The 17,250-nt window shown below is 49.5% G+C and overlaps 1 protein-coding gene across 5 annotated transcripts in view; it reads right to left on the bottom strand.

Moving 5' to 3' along the window:
• The window catches only part of HUWE1 (HECT, UBA and WWE domain containing E3 ubiquitin protein ligase 1), a 1,878,220-nt gene that overhangs the window by 1,158,879 nt on the left and 702,091 nt on the right, over window positions 1-17,250 (bottom strand). For all 5 annotated transcript variants that reach the window (XM_085629865.1, XM_085629862.1, XM_085629866.1 and 2 more), the window contains one exon: window positions 16,136-16,231. In XM_085629865.1, coding sequence (XP_085485991.1) covers window positions 16,136-16,231 — 96 coding nt within the window. The remainder of the gene's footprint in view (window positions 1-16,135; window positions 16,232-17,250) is intronic.

Raw genomic sequence — 17,250 nt, 5'->3', positions numbered from 1 at the left:
ACAATACACACAATACTTCAATAATAGAACATGTAAGTACCACAAGTACACAGTGGTCTACAGGAGAAGACCAAACCATACACTAATAAAGTGGAATGCGAACCACAAGCAAAGTCGAGACTGGACACAGAATACTTATAAGTGCTGGGGAACCAAAGAACCACCAAGGAAAATACCCAGGAACCACATGGAGGTCGTGTGCATAGTGGAAACACGACTGCATGCTCAACACTAGTCCTAGTCAATGGAGAAGGATACTTCCTAGCGGACCCTGAAGAAACCCCGTGGAAGATGGAAGGTTGAAGAGTCACCCCCACCCATGAATACCCCAGGAACCAGGATACCTACACCATGGAAGCCCAGTGCGTAGGTGTCAAGCGACATTGGAAAGCCCAGAAGACCACAACAGAGTACTTTAGTGAAAATGCTGGTGGTGAAGAAGGTGAAAATGTCCGGTGGAATCCAAAGGTGGATTCAAGATGTTTAGAACCTGCAAGCAGAGGGGACAGTGTGCCACTCAGGAGTGACCAGGAGACACGGAAGACCAATGACCAAAGATGAATCACGTTGATGCAGGAGAGTTGACTGACCTGGTTGATGCAGTTGAGGGGACTAGGCAACGCTGTGGAAGACCAGAAGCCGTTCATGAGCTGTCCCACGTCAGAAGATGACAGCTAGGGGGTCACGGTCGGGCGGGAGCACCAACAAGCCTTGCCAGCAGCAACAGACTAAGAAAGCACATAAAGTGCAATGTCTGGAACCGCAAGGTCCAATGGACTCACCAAGTTCAGGAGAGTCAGAGCAGGCCCCAAGCAGGCAGAGGAGCCCACTGGAGCCAAGACAACCCTCAGGAGGACCCACAGGCCTAAGGCACATGAGTTGCAAGAGGACCTATAAAAAACTCACCAAATATTAAGGCCAAGGGTGCAGAGAATGTGGTGAGGACGAAGATCTTAGTAGCAGGAGATGCTGGAGGCGGGAGCTTCTTGGAGCCTGAAGATCTCTGAAAAAGATAGTCAACAAGCCTTGGCAACTGCAAGTTGAAGTGCACAGGGGTTCTGTTCCAGTGGTTCAGATGTGGAAACAGGCTTCAAACTCTGAGATGACAGTGCTGGCCTTGAGGGAGATGCAGAACCACAATCTGTTGCTGAACCTTTGGGGGTCTGTGGGACGTTAGGAACAGCAGACCGGTCAGCTTCGTTGGGGTGCCTGCAGTTGCAGGGAAGTGACTCCTTCACTCCAAGGGAGATTACTCTGGGTGTCTTGGATGCCAACCGGCCTGGAAGAGAAAGACGACACAGAAGACACAGAAGACTGGCAGGATGACAAGACCAGGAGCAGCAGGTGTCTTCCAGACACAGTCTTGGTTCCCAAAGAGAAGTCCAAAGAAGTTCAAAGGGCCCAGACTGTTGAAGATTAACTGGTTTCGGATCTGAATCTTCTCCCACGACTAATCTGAAGAGCCAAGCAGAGGTAAGACCTTAAGTACCCTAAGGAATGGAGTTAGGACGATTAAGGGAACCCTCCCAGGGGAAGGGCTGGACAGAGGGACGGATACTCCCATGTCCTTTGTCCAGTTTCACACCAGAGCAGGAGCCAACGGCTCCCTAAATGGGTTCAAACTGGAATATACCAGGAGAGCACCAAATGTGGACTTAAAAGCAGTCTGGTGGCACAGGCAAGCGCCCCCACCCCGGTCCAATACACTAAGTCCTGCCTGAGAGGTGCCAACACCTCCGACAGGAAATCTATTGTTTTACCTTCCCCTGCTTGAGCTCAGCAGAACGAGGGAAGAATTGTGTATGGTCAGTAGCAGCACTAGCTGGCTGAAAGACCCTGAAATGTAGGTCCCAGGAATACAAGGGGGGCTCACTAGGGGAACCCCCCCCAGTACATGGGTTCCTGCATCCAACACTGGAATCGGAGTTTGGGTAGGATGCCAACATGTTTGATACCTAACATGACCGGTTTCTGTGCTGCCATTATATAGTTCTACATCTCGTATTTGACTGGATGTCCAATATATGTCTAAAATGGCTGACCGCACTTACAAAGCCTGGAGAATCGACGCCTGGGTTTGTAGTGGGTGTCCTTCTCATGCAGAGCACCCTCACACTTAGAACCAAGGACCCTACCTTCAGGATTGAAAGGCCTACCTTAGGGGTGACATAGGTTTTAAGTGCAGTGACCTCAGATTGAATATGCTACTTACCAGTATGCATCTGTTCTTGGCATGTAGGGCTGCTGACATTCATATCTGTGCATAGATCGCCGCCTAGTGTTGGGTCCGGATGTTTGCACGTTGTTGTCCTGGAAGAGTCTTCGAAGTATCCTTGGATAGGTGACTCCTCCCCTGGACTACAGTGCGCATGGGCATCCTCTCCATCCTCAGATTGTTCCCTTAGAGGCCTACCCTGGTCACAGTGCCCTGGGTACCTGTGGTACCATTTACCAGGGGCTGCCCAGTGGTCAGAGATGCCAATTGGGTTAGTTGTGGGGAAATAAAACAGGCCCTGGGAACCTGATTGGCAGGGACCCAGGGCACATCAAGTGAAAGTGCATCAGTAGTCTGGCAAAAAGTGGGGGGGTTACTGCAACAGAAACCCACTTTCCTACAGCTACTACTTAAGTTTGGCTTTTTTTTTACAAAAGAAAATGGATAGGTTATTGGAGTGACTGCTCATTGCATAACAGCCCATGGTAGTGTTAACTACTGCTGTTATAAGCCAAGTCAAAGGCTTTATTTCGATAAAAAAAACATATCAAAAGCTACACATTAAAAACAAAAGTAAGCTATTTACATCCGTCCTTAGGTTCATTATTTTCAGATAAAAAGAGCGCATCATAAATAATTAATAAAAAAATTAATTAAACATTTCATTTAAGCCTTTTGCTTCTAAGGTGCCAAGCCCATGATAAGAATTTAGAGAGGGCACAAGCATATAATGGGCGAAAGTCTGACATTAGAATGCGCAATGCCTCTGTGTGATGCCTAGTTCCTAGCAACCGGCACAACTGTTTAAGCCATCTTTTTCTTGGTTGGAAGTACTCCGGGCATTCGAACATAAAGTGCGCCAATGTCTCATATCTGGTTATGCAGATGGGGCAAAATGCTGTTGTCTGGGCTGGGGGTTTCCACCGAGATGTAAAAACATGCAGTGGGAGAGTCCCAGTCCTGAACCTGAAGTAAAGGGCCCTATCAAATGGCTTCCCGATAATGTCCAAATAGGGTTCCCGGAACGGCAAGTCCTTAAACTTCAAGAAGTCATCCGTAAGTCTGCCCAGCGCTTGGTTGGTGCTACTTCGGGACGCAACCCAGTTCCAATACAGACTCTTGAGTGTTGGCTTCGGAGGGGAGGACTTGCCAGCTCAGGCCTCGCTTAAGCCCAGATCGCCGAGCAGGGTTTTTATGTCTTTTAACCATTTTATCTTGTGCCATCCGGGTAATGACATAACTTCAGAAAGCCCTTTAGCATATTTGGCCAATTCAGGGACTCGCCACAACCGAGCCCATAAGAGCAGCGGCCACAGCTTCGCCAAGTCGCCAATAGGGCGGCAGCCTAGGTCAAGCATTAGTGGTGTCATCGGGGTACCCTGGGGAAGTGACATGATGGCCCGACAAAATTTATTTTCGGATCTTGACAGCTCGACTGTTAAAACCCCATAGTTCTGCCCCATAGAGGGCAGAGCTAACTCCCCTTGCTATGTATATCTCAATAACAGGGGCTATTGGTCTTGCTGCACAGGAGCACTGCTCCTTGAATAAAGCCCCTGTTACCCTCTTATGGGCTAACAACATTTTACATGTGTGGAGTCCACTGCATGTTGTGTGATAATCGGATGCCCAAATAGTCAAATACATCCACCCTTCCCAAGGGTACAGAATTCAGCATCGGGGGCCGCGCAAGTTTTTTTGGGGGGGGGGGATTCATCACGAGGTATTTTGTTTTGTCTGTATTGATTACCATGCCCCGCTCCGAGCAAAAAAATCTGGAAGTTGTTAAGTAGGTTTTGAAGGCCCATTGGGGACTTGGACAACAGGAGCGTGTCGTCCGCAAAGAGGGTAGGAATTCGCTCGCCCGCCAGGGATGGTTCGTCTGAAGGATCTTTCAGCAGATGCTCAACCACACCGTTGAGATACAAGGAGAAAAGGGTGGGAGCTAAAACACATCCCTGGCGGACCCCTCTCTACCGGGATTCTGTTGGTTTTCTCGCCCTCTGTGCCCCATCTTATTTGGGCGAAATTGTTTTCATGGAGCCTTACAAGCATTGAAAGGATGTAATACGATAGCCCCATGTCAAAAAGGACTCCACAGGGTCTCCCTAGGTACAAGGTCAAAGGCAGTCTTTAAGTCGATGAACGCGAGAGAGACTGCCTTTGCCTATAACCACCACCTTTCAGTATATTAACATCAGTCTGAACGCTTGTTCTATCGTGCCCATGCCAGCTCTGAACCCTGCCTGGTAGTCAGAAAGGATGTAGTTTTCATTGGTCCATTGCAATAATCTACCCAGCAACACATTGCCAACCACCTTCTGGGTAACATCCAACAGACGTATAGGCCTATAGTTAGAAGGATCGTCCCTCCCGTTTTTTTAAAGATGGGGACGAGCTCGGCCCCTTTCCAAGACTCAGGGACGGGAGCGCCTCTATGGATGGATGAACTTCCACCATTTCGGAATGTCTGAACGAAGCAGGTCCCCAGGAATGCCATCTGGACCGGCTGCCTTTTGGGGCACAATGGTACTAATAGCATGCTCCACTTCCTTTATTGAAAAAAAAAAAAAAAAAAAAATCGGGCTCACCTAAGGCTCCCTCCCAGACATAAGGATTAGATGTAACTACGATGTTATTCTCAGACTGGCGAGTATACAATTTTGAAAAGTGGGTAAACCACACTTGACTAGTGATATTACATGTAATGAGGTCGCTATCAGGTCTATTTCTAGCTCTTATTGTGTCCCAAAAACGTCTGGAATCTTTGCCAGAGCTGGCCTCTTTTAGAGTGTGCCAGTATTCCTCTTCCCACTCCTTTTTGGCGCTCGCTATTATTTGCTTATGCTCTTTCCTAGCTCGCTGTATCAAGGGTTGTGACTTGCCTTTAATGGCCTCAATTAAAGCTGTTTTTGCATGTCTACATGCCGGTGTATACCAATCGTGTTTGCCCCTTAATTTCCGGGATGCCGTATTCCTGCCCCCGCACACCTGCTTCAGGAATAGTTCCCCTATAGACCTGACTGTTTTCTCGAAGACAGACGTCACCCTCCCTGGTGCTGAATGGGCTGGGTCAATAGTATCCAGCTCCGTTTGCGAGGCTAGCAGTGTTTGATGTATAGTATTTAGCTTTGCTCCGTCAAGTGATACTTTGCTCCACTTTAAACGTCTCCCACAGTTAGAGACAGATTTTGTGGGCAGACTTTGGGATCGTTGCAAGTGTTTTGCATGGCCACAGGTTTTTAAGGGTTAATGAAAGCGAGTTATGATCGCTTTCTACAGTGGGTGAGACTACCATGTCCTGTACTGAGCCCCAAAGCATAAAATCAAGGAGAATATAGTCAATCCTTGAAGTATGGTTGACTCTATTGAATGTATCAGCACCCATGGGGTCCGAAGTTGTTCGGCCATTGGCGGCTCTTAGACCATACTCCATGGTCAGCGCATTCAGCTGGATTACGCTTTGGGACCATCTTTTAATTGGTGGAATGGTTAAGACTGGGATGCCCCTTCTGGCATCTTCACCCAGGTCCAAGATATCGTCTGTTGCAAGGGGCTCGTAGGTGCAGTTGAAGTCTCCTGCGACCAGGACTTGGGCACTGTTGTTGCAATCTCTAAGCTCGCTTTCAAGGGTAGTCACTATCGGAGACAGTGAGCCATTTTTTGTACCCCTAACGTAGATGTTGAACAGCTCAAGGATTTGCCCCCTGTATGGACCCCTCAAGGAAATCCTTAGAATGTCAGGACTATTGGTCTGCTTATGGGTAATGTGGCAACCAAGAGAGATGCTTACCCAAATGAGCAGGCCCCCTGAGGGGCGGCCCGTCACAGTTCTAGAGGGTACCGCAGGCAGGAAATAAGTGGCATACCCAACTCGATGGAGGGGTTTTAAGCTCCAGGTGTCCTGGAACATGCAGATCTTGTGCGCCTCCACCAAGGCATTGCACTCTGGTGAACCCAGTTTCCTTTGGATGCCTGCTAGATTCCAACTAAGGACCTTGAATGTTTCCATAGTGGCGGGGGCATCGCTTGTTAGAGAGCCCAACCGTTCACTGGGAGAGTTGGGCTGGGCTGTAGGTGTCGCAGTTGCTAGGGTAGGGCAGGGAGGAGGACCCAAGACCTGTGTGGTTTCTTGATCAGTTATATGCACCACTGGGGTCAGATGGTCAATTATGTGTTTGGTATGTGGATTTGGTAACAAATGGTGATGGGTACGTCTGTACCCTATGTCAGGACCATAGTTTAGTCGCCTGTTAACAAAATTGGGGATGGAGAGAAAACAGTCATCGTTTGAGAACCCACCCCAGGATTGTTTCCATAAATCTGCGGTGGGGTTGGAAGCGTTTGTTGCGGATAGAAATACCCCAGACCCACTATTCTAATTGCACTATTGGGAGACTCGTTTCGATAGTTGCAAATGTACTTGGCGGCGCGTGTGTCCCGGAAATTAACTAGGATACAGTCGCCGGGAATGTCTTTAGCTCTGCTGCCCACCCAGCCAACTAACAAGCAGAACCTTTCCATCTAACTGCCTTGGTAGGGGCGTACTGTTATTCAAATAGTGTGTGGTTTTGTTCCTTAGTTCAGAATATGATTCCGTTTTACCAGGCTGTAGCCGGGGAACTCCCAACAAAACTACTACGCAAGGTAAACTAGCTGGCGGCAGGTCAATGTAAGGGGACCTAGGCTGTTCGCTACCTGATTCGCCCGGTCTGCTAGTCGGATCTTCCCTCGCTTTCGCTACTTTGCTAGGGGTGATTTGGTTTGTCTCCATGTGTCTGTGATGGTATTGCAGTGCTCACTCCCTTGCCTTCGGTGGTTACTCCTTTGCCCAGGAGATTTGTATCGCCTTCGGTTTGGGTGGGTTCACTAGCTCTAGGCACCTTGTCCCCTTTTGTCGCTAGGCCTTTACTTGATTTGTTTTTGTTTTTTATACCAGGTGTTGGGAGATTGCTGCTACCCGTTTCCCCAGGGGGACCTTTATGGGGTGCAGGAACAACAGAGGTGATTGCAATGGATCTTGCATATTCTGATCTTGAATAGCAAGGCTGTTTTTCGAGTACAACTTAATTAGTGCCTTTAGCGAAAAGAAGTTGTCAAGGGTCCCTTGTTCAAACATTGAGCCTTTTTGCAAGCACCTTTAACCTCTCAAGTACCGAAAAGATAAGGGACATCATAATCTGTTCAATATGGGCAATGAGAGGAGTATCTTTAGAAGTGCTTAGCGGGCTTTCTAGATTTTGGCTTGCGCTAGGCAAAGGTGTAATAACAATATTGGGAGTTCCAATGATTGTTTGGGCACAGGGTTTCTCGAACAGAGCTTCTAATCTTTGCAAAAAGAGATCTCCAGGAATAGGGCCATCATTATCAAGGAGTTCACTCTGGGGATCGGGCACATGGCTACAGCTACCCTTTTCTTGGGCTAATTCATTCCTGCCGACCCTTTTCCGTTTGTTCTTCAAGTCATTTCCCATGCCCCTTTTGGATCTTAGATCAGGAGGTTTTTCCCCACAAGGGAGTGCTGGCCTAAGCTTGGCCAGTTGCCCTCTGGTGGTTACACGGGGACTGCTTTCGCTTTGGATTCCCTCGGAAGACAGGGTTGAATTTAGTGATCTTGCATGGTTCTCACTAGTTTTAGAGTTGTCTGGCTGGGATACATAGGTTGTCTCAAACTCCGACTGCTTAACGTGTGGAGATGAAGAAGAAGTCTCAATCGGCATATTGCCAACCAAGGGCGATGAATCTTGGGGCACTGTAACCTCCCGAGTGGCTGGCAATGAGACAAAGGAGGGTTCCAAGATTGAATCATGGGAGTTAGTTGTGAGCATAGATAAATTGGATGGAAGCAAGGGGGGGAGAAACCCTACGGGTAGTGACAGGCGGCGTTCCGTATTTGATGGCATTAGCCACCACACCAATTGTTTTTTGTAACATACGGTCTATCGCCGTTAAGCTAGGGAGTGGGGGAATGGCCACTGTTTGATTTGCTGCGGGGGCAGGTCTTAGTGCAGGGTCCCTTCCCATTTTGTGGAAAATTAATAGCAGTTGTCAACCTAAATGCGGAATGTACGTTTTTTTTTATTTTTTTTTTTACTTTATCAAGGCTATCCAAGATGTAACACACAATGGCACCATGAGGAACATAAGGTAAATTGAGGAAAGTGTACCTATATGCAAGCACACCTCAGCTTGGCAGCTGCTCGCAAGGAATCACAAAGTTGACAAAGAGGCCCTTAGTGCTGCTACAACTGTAGAGAATTGGAACCAAAGGGGGTAGCACAGCACAGCCTCCTCATGCCACTGAGGGCCACAGAGGGCCCGCCCTTTGCCCGGCGTCCCACTCGCGTCCTGCGTCGCGGGAGGTCCTGACCTTCCAAGCGCCTCCAGGCGCCAGGAATGACGCGTTCAGAGAGCACCGCCGCACAACCCGCTGGGAATCGGAGTCCTCCGCTCGGCGGCCGCGAAGGATCTTACATGCGGCAGCGGGAGGACTCGGCTGGGCAGAGGCAGGGGAAGCAGGTCCGCTGTGGCTAGGGGTGAGCTGCTGGTACACCGTTAACAAGTTAATGCCTCCAAGTTGAAATGAGGAATCCACGCTCTGTCGGGAGATCCCAACCTTTCAAGCGCCTCCAGGCATGACGCGTTCAGAGAGCGCTGCCGCACAGCCCGCTGGGAATCGGAGTCCTCCGCTCGGCGGCCGCAAACGATCTTACATACGGCAGCGGGAGGACTCGGCTGGGCAGAGGCAGGGGAAGCAGGTCCGCTGTGGCTAGGGGTGAGCTGCTGGTACACCGTTCACAAGTTAATGCCCCAAAGTTGAAATGTTATAAGCATGCTGTGGGACTTCCACCACGACAGGGATGATTCAAGCATGTGAAGATTCGTCAAACAAAGCCAATGTGATTAGCAAACTAAAAAACACTTCCTGTGGTAACTTGGTCCTAACAATAAATACACAGTAGTGACCACCACTGTGTTACACAAGTGTGTGTTATATATGGCAAATACTACTTACCAGTATGCATCTGTTCTTGGCATGTAGAGCTGCAGATCTACACACTTTTGCATAGATCGCCATCTGGTGTTGGGCCCGGATGTTTGCAGTTTGTTTTTCCTCTTGGAAAGTCTTTGGAAGTCACGAGGTCGGTGACTCCTCCTTTGGATCGTATTGCGCATGGGCTTCGGCTCCATCCTCAGATTGTTTTTCGCCAGAGGGAAAGATGGAGCGTAGTAATAACAGTAAAGAAACCCATGTGTGTTGTATCTAAATAAGATAGACTGGAACAGATACAGGTAGCCGGGTGGGCGTGTGTAGATCTGCAGCTCTACATGCCAAGAACAGATGCATACTGGTAAGTAGCATATTCCGTTCGAGGCATATGAGCTGCAGATTACACACTTGTGCATAGATTATATAGCAGTATCCATCCTTAGCGGCGGCCACCCGTATCTATTGCAGTGGATTGAAATAATGTTTTGAGTACAGCCTGGCCCACACTAGCTTGTTGCTTGGTTTGAACATCTACACAATAGTGTTTAGTGAAAGTGTGCGGTGTTGACCATGTAGCTGCTCTGCAGATATCATCTAATGGGATGTTCCCTAAAAATGCCATTGAAGCCCCTATTTTACGTGTAGAGTGGGCTTTAGGGGGGAACGGATAGCGTTCGTTTTGCTTTGTGGTAGCAAATCTGAACGCATTTGACAATCCACCTAGCTATTTTCGACTTGGAGATGGGGTTGCCCTTGTGTGGTGGAGAGAAAGAGACAAACAGTTGTTTGGTCTTACGGAAAGGTTATGTTCTCTCTATGTAGTAGAGTAAGGCTCTTTTGACATCTAGTGTGTGAAAAGCTCTCTCTGCAACGGTCTGTGGTTGCGAGAAGATACTGGTAGTTCTACCACTTGGTTTAGGTGAAACGGGGAAATGACTTTAGGGAGGAATTTTGGGTTGGTACGAGAACAACCTTGTTATGATGCATTTGGAGAAAAGGTTCTTGAATGGTAAGTGCTTGTATCTCACTGACCCTTCTGAGGGAAGTGATGGCTACAAGAAAAGCGGTTTTCCATGTTAGGAATTGAAGTTCACATTTGTGCAGAGGTTCGAAGGGAGGCCCCATTAGTCTGGTGAGAACAATATTAAGGTTCCACACAGGTGAGGGTGGCAGTCTGGGGGGAATTCTTTTAAGGCCTTCCATGATGGCTTTAATGGCAGGTACTCTAAAGAGTGTTAGATGTTGCCCGTTTTGTAAATCAGCTGCTATGCCTGCGAGGTGCAGTCTAATAGACGTATAGGCTAGATTGCATCTTTGTAGGTGTAGTAAATAGTCTGTGTTTTGAATGGACATCTAGGGGATTGATGGTATTGTTGTGACAATAGACAACAAATCGTTTCCACTTGGCGGCGTAGCACGCTCTAGTGGTGGGTCGCCTAGCTTCTTTGATGACGTTCATTCAGTCAGGTGGAAGATTTAGGTAACCGAATTCTAGGATTTCAGGAGCCAGATCGCTAGGTTGAGCTGAGCTGGGTCCGGGTGCCTGATCTCTCCAGGGTTCTGGGTTAAGAGGTGTGGAGAGAGGTGTATCTGGTGGCGAAGCTTGGGCATTTGGCGTTTGTGGGTGGCGAAGAGGTCTATCTGTGGATGCCCCCACATTTTAAATTACGGGTGAAGAACTTGTGGATGTTGTTCCCACTCGTGGGTTTGTTGCGTCGTGTCTGCTCAGTAGATTGGCCATAGTGTTTTGGACTCCTGGGACATGTTGGGCCAGTAGGAAGATTTTCTGGGGTATGGCCCATCTCCATATGCTTTGTGCTAGCTGAGAGAGCTGTGGAGAGTGTGTGCCGCCTTGTTTTTGTATATAGTACATGGCTGTCCTGTCTGTGCGGACTAGGACTGCCTTGCATGAAATCTGTTTTTGAAAGGATTTTAGGGCTAAGAAGATGGCTAGTAACTCCAGATGGTTGATGTGGAGTAACTTCTGTTGAGGTGTCCATCTGCCCTGCATGGTGTGATGTAGTAGGTGAGCTCCCCAGCCGGAGAGCGATGCGTACGTTGTCATTACTATCTGAGGAACCGGGTCCAGGAACGGTCGACCTTTGGAAAGGTTTGTGGTGGTCCACCACTGCAGTGAGCGATGGGTACGACAGTCTACCAACACCAGATGTGTTAATTGACCCTGGGCCTGGTTCCATTGGTGCGCTAAGCACTCTTGGCGAGGACGCATCTGCAGTCTAGCGTGAGGAACTATGAATATGCAAGAGGCCATCATCCCCATTAGTTGCATAAACACCCGAGCTGGAAGAGAGTGTTGTGCTATACATTTTGCGCGTAGAGCCTGAATGCTTGTAATCCTGGCAGGACTGGGGTAGGCTAGCGCTTTTGAGGCGTCTATGGTGGCACCGAGGTATTGTTTCATGTAGGATGGCTGTAGATGGGACTTTGCGTGGTTTACTGTGAAGCCCAGTTGGTGAAGTAGCTGGATCGTGGCATGCGTGTGTTGTACACACTGGCTGTATGGGAAGACATGGATGTGTTGTCTCCTGAGGTGTGCTGCCACGTCTGCTAGGCACTTGTTGAATACACATGGTGCTGTTGTGACTCCGAATGGGAGTACTTTGAAATGATAGTGTTGGCCGTCCACTACAAATCTGAGGAACTTCATGTGAGCGTTGTGTACAGGAATGTGGAAATAAGCGTCTTTTAGGTCTAAAGTGGTCAGGAAGTCGTTTTGGGAGAGCAGGGGAAGTACCTGCTGAAGTGTTACCATGTGAAAATGGTCTGAGTGTATTATGTGTTTAGGGGCCGGAGGTCTAGTATGGGAGGTAGAGTCTCGTCCTTTTTTGGTATGAGAAAAAATAGGGAGTAAACCCCCAGATTTCGTTGGTTGGTAGGAACGTGTTCTATCGCCCCTTTTTGTAGGAGGGAGATTACCTCCTGCTTTAGTAATGTTAGATGTTCCTGTGACATTGGGCGTTGTCTGGGTGGAATGTTTGGGGGGGGGGGGGTAGATATTAGATCTAGGCAGTAGCCTGACCGAATTATTTGTGTTAGCCATTTGTCTGAGGTGATGGTAGCCCAGACAGGAAGGAAATTTTGGAGTCTTCCCCCGACTGGAGTGGGATGGTCTGGGGGGAGTGGAGGGAAGTCATTGGGTAGGTGTGGAGGCAAAGCAGGCGGTTTTTGTCTCGCCTCTGCCTTTATTATTGTTGCCCCTGTAGCCGCCTCTTCGGTAACCCCTTGTGAAGGTGGATTGGGTAGCAGCTTTGTATGAAGTGGAAGCGGTATCAGAGATTTAGCCTCTGGATGTGCTCCGAAAGGAAGAACGGCGAAAGGAATGCCTGGGAGGGTGTGATTGTAAGGCTCCCATAGATTGCCGTGTCCGTGTCTTTTTTCATCTTTTCTAAGGCCTCATACACTTTTGTGCCAAACAGATGTTCTTGGTCAAAGGGATGGTTCAGGATGGAAGCTTGTACTTCTGGTTTAAATCCTGAGATCCTTAGCCAGGCATAGCGACGGAGGACGCTAGTATTGATGGCCCTGGAGGCGGTGTCAGCTGCATCTAGGGCACAACGGATGGAGGTATTAGTGATTGTTTTGCCCTCCTGAATTAACACGTTTGCCCTATTTTTGTATTTATCAGGGAGGAGTTGCATTATGGCTTCTAGTTCGTCATAATGGGCCCTTTCATATCTTGCTAGTAGCGCTTATGTATTAGCGATATGCCATATGTTGGCAGCATGTGATGCAGTGCGCTTGCCGGATGCGTCCAAGAGCTTTGACTCTGTCAGGTGGTGGTGCTTCGCCTGACGCCTGGGAGTTGACCCTCTTTCGTGCTGTGGTCACTACCAGGGAATCTAGTGGTGCTGGCCCTCTGCTGTAGGAGGGATCTTTAGGGGCAGCTTTATATTTCTTCTCAATGCGCGGGTTAATGACCCTGGCTCTGACAGGGTCTTTAAAGACCTCTGGCGCATGTTTTATAACCCCCTTGAGCATGGGCAGTATGGAGGTGGCCCTATGCGTGGTGTCGAAAGTATCGAGGAGAAAATCCTCCTCCATGGGGTCGGTATGGAGATCTACCCCGTGATAGTGTGCAGCCCTGTGGAGTAAGTGGTTGAACCCCAATGAGTCTTCTGGTGGGGATGGTCTCGAAGGATAGAGATCATCCTGTGGGACGTTAGGGATCTCGGGGATATTATAGTCATCCCATGGGTCTGGGGAGCCTGTGGGAGTGGGGTCCCCTGTAGGTAAGTCATGGGGCACGTCCCCCATGTCATCATATGTATCATGATCATCATCATCATCATCATCATCATCATCATCCGGAGGGGGTGTGGGGGAATGATGAGGAGGGGGTGGAGAAGGAGACGGGGGGAGGGGGGGGGGGGGGGGGGGAGGTGGAGGTTGTGGAAGGGGTGGGGAAGGCATTCTGAAGGGGGAGGTAGCAGAGTCCTTCCTCTTTGGAGGTGGAACTGGGGCAGGTTTTTCCAGCTGTCTTTTTGATGCGGAGCATCAAATGTCCAGTTTTGGGATCCTTGGTCAATGTCTTTTGCAAGGGATCCGGTGTAAAGAGTTCTGAAGGTGGTTTATCCGTCGGCGCCGAAGGCATTGGGTCATAGGTTTTCTGGCTTTAGTGTCCTGTTTGGAACTATGCCGCTTAGAAAGGGCTTTTTGTTTGGTCAGTGCCGAGATGGTTTTCGGCTTCGAGATCTTGGTGCCTCTGGCCTTGTGTCGGTTCCGGGGATGGTGTCGGTACCGAGGAGGTGGAACAGGGTGTCCGCACCGAGTGTTTCGTTATGGAGCTCGGTGCCGAAGAGGAGGCCATTTTCTTTTTCGTCGGTGCGGAGGAGTGTTTATCGGCACCGATGTTGGACTGGCTCGAGCCCAAGCCGCCGGAAGGCTTAATCGGCTTCTTTACCGGTTCCGAAGATGCGGTGTGGGAAGCAGTGTCTTTGGTCTTACCTAGGTCCGGAGGCGAAGGCATGACCGAAGCCTTCTTCGGTGCCAGCGAGGGTGTGGAGGGTGGAGGGTGGAGGGGGGGGGGGGGGGGTTATTGGGCAGCAAATTGGTACTCACGACTCTGTGCCGGAGTGATGTCCTCCACATCTGAAACGTCTGCTGCTGAGGCGCTGACGAAGCCCTCGTTGGTGTGGTGTTCTTCTGGAGCGTCGACGCCTTCTCCGAAGATGTCATCTCGAATCGCCGTCGCCGAGTGTGCCATGATTCTCCTTGCCCTTCGGTCTCGAATAGCTTTCTTGGACCGGAAGGACTTGCACGCCGGACAGTCTCAAGCCTCGTGTTCAGGGGAGAGGCAGAGATTACATACTTCGTGGAGATCGGTGTGGGGGAATTTGGACCCACTTCGAGGGCACTTCTTGAAGGGAGTCCTTTCCATTAGCCAGGACCGGAGCTTGGGTAGGCCCGAAGGACGGCGTCGACGACTGGAATCAAAAGTCTTAATCGATGAGAGCCGCACCGAGTGTGGAGATCGCGAATGAAACAATACTGCGAATTGGGGTGAGGATTGCGTGTCTATTGAACTGGAAACCTGTTCGGAACCGGAGCGCGAATATCAAATCCGAGCCCGATGGCAGAAAAAAACAATCTGAGGATGGAGCCGAAGCCCATGCGCAATACGATCCAAAGGAGGAGTCACCGACCTCGTGACTTCCAAAGACTTTCCAAGAGGAAAAACAACTACAAACATCCGGGCCCAACACCAGATGGCGATCTAAGAGGGAGGGAGGGAAAGAGGGAGGGAAAGAGGGCGGGAAAGAGGGCGGGAAAGAGGGCGGGAAAGAGGGCGGGAAAGAGGGCGGGAAAGAGGGCGGGAAAGAGGGCGGGAAAGAGGGCGGGAAAGAGGGCGGGAAAGAGGGCGGGAAAGAGGGCGGGAAAGAGGGCGGGAAAGAGGGCGGGAAAGAGGGCGGGAAAGAGGGCGGGAAAGAGGGCGGGAAAGAGGGCGGGAAAGAGGGCGGGAAAGAGGGCGGGAAAGAGGGCGGGAAAGAGGGCGGGAAAGAGGGCGGGAAAGAGGGCGGGAAAGAGGGCGGGAAAGAGGGCGGGAAAGAGGGCGGGAAAGAGGGCGGGAAAGAGGGCGGGAAAGAGGGCGGGAAAGAGGGCGGGAAAGAGGGCGGGAAAGAGGGCGGGAAAGAGGGCGGGAAAGAGGGCGAGAAAGAGGGCGAGAAAGAGGGCGAGAAAGAGGGCGAGAAAGAGGGCGAGAAAGAGGGCGAGAAAGAGCGCGAGAAAGAGCGCGAGAAAGAGCGCGAGAAAGAGCGCGAGAAAGAGCGCGAGAAAGAGTGTGAAAGAAAGAGAAAGAGAGGGAAAGAGAGAGAAAGAGTGTGAAAGAAAGAGAAAGAGAAAGAGAGGGAAAGAGAGAGAAAGAGAGAAAGAGAGAGAAAGAGAGAGAAAGAGAGAGAAAGAGAGAAAGAGAGAGAAAGAGAGAGAAAGAGAGAGAAAGAGAGAGAAAGAGAGAGAAAGAGAGAGAAAGAGAGAGAAAGAGAGAGAAAGAGAGAGAAAGAGAGAGAAAGAGAGAGAAAGAGAGAGAAAGAGAGAGAAAGAGTGAGAAAGAGAGAAAGAGAAAGAAAGAAGCGCTCCGAGATACCCACAAGTATGCACACTATTCCAGGTTTAGGACTACCCATGGGAGTCCTAGGATGCAGAATAAGCACGGTCAGGTGATAGATCAAAGGACAGAACTTGAGAACTATGACAATAGTCTACAGAATAAGAAAGGTAGCCAATGTTCTAAATGATGACATAAGCAGTCTCAGACCAGGTCTTTCTATTATAATTGCCATGAGATAGACCTTGTTTGGAAATCACAACCTTGATAACATTCCCAGGGCACCAGTTTGATTCTTTAATTAAGACAGGCCACAATGCGCTGTAAGTGACACAGATGGTATTCATCACAGTTGTAGATATTGTACCTCAGGTGACTCAGTCCTCTGATCCATGGGGATCTCTTGTCCCAAAGACATAGCAATGGCTCTCAGCATCTGATCCTCTTCTGACATGCTCAAGTCCTGCAGAGGCACAATAAAAAAGTAGTAACTAATGCAAATCTTGAATAAATCTAACCCACCGGCTAAATTTGCTTCATCTCCATATGGAAACCAAACAATGCCACAGCCACCATGGGTTACCAAGCAGAGGGGACATGACTTGCAATTAGGAATGGACTGTCACAAATCTGCATATGGATAATCTCGAACGCACAAAAACGAGAAAATGATGGAATGGAATACAGTCCAGCAATCACCAACGGCTGAGCTTTAAGTCAAGTATTCCATCCGTCAGCAGCCAAGTGCATACTCTGCTCATTCCTTCTTCAGAGAAGCGGCCATCACAGACTGAAGAACGCAAACGAGGGGCAACCCTGCTCTTTGAATCTGGGAGGACATGCATACTCTGCTCATTCCTTCTGCAGAGAAGTGGGAACGCAAATGAGGGGCAAACCTGCTCTTTGAATCTGGGAGGACATGCATACTCTGCTCATTCCTTCTGCAGAGAAGTGGGAACGCAAATGAGGGGCAAACCTGCTCTTTGAATCTGGGAGGACATGCATACTCTGCTCATTCCTTCTGCAGAGAAGCGGGCCATCACAGACTGAAGAACGCAAACGAGGGGCAACCCTGCTCTTTGAATCTGGGAGGACATGCATACTCTGCTCATTCCTTCTGCAGAGAAGCGGGCCATCACAGACTAAAGAACGCAAACGAGGGGCAACCCTGCTCTTTGAATCTGGGAGGACATGCATACTCTGCTCATTCCTTCTGCAGAGAAGTGGGAACGCAAATGAGGGGCAAACCTGCTCTTTGAATCTGGGAGGACATGCATACTCTGCTCATTCCTTCTGCAGAGAAGCGGGCCATCACAGACTGAAGAACGCAAACGAGGGGCAACCCTGCTCTTTGAATCTGGGAGGACATGCATACTCTGCTCATTCCTTCTGCAGAGAAGCGGGCCATCACAGACTAAAGAACGCAAATGAGGGGCAACCCTGCTCTTTGAATCTGGGAGGACATGCATACTCTGCTCATTC

Source organism: Triturus cristatus, chromosome 10 (genome assembly GCF_964204655.1).
Source record: "Triturus cristatus chromosome 10, aTriCri1.1, whole genome shotgun sequence".
Taxonomy (NCBI): domain Eukaryota; kingdom Metazoa; phylum Chordata; class Amphibia; order Caudata; family Salamandridae; genus Triturus; species Triturus cristatus.
Note: the sequence above shows the minus strand (reverse complement) of the source record. Positions and strands in the feature narration are given on the sequence as shown.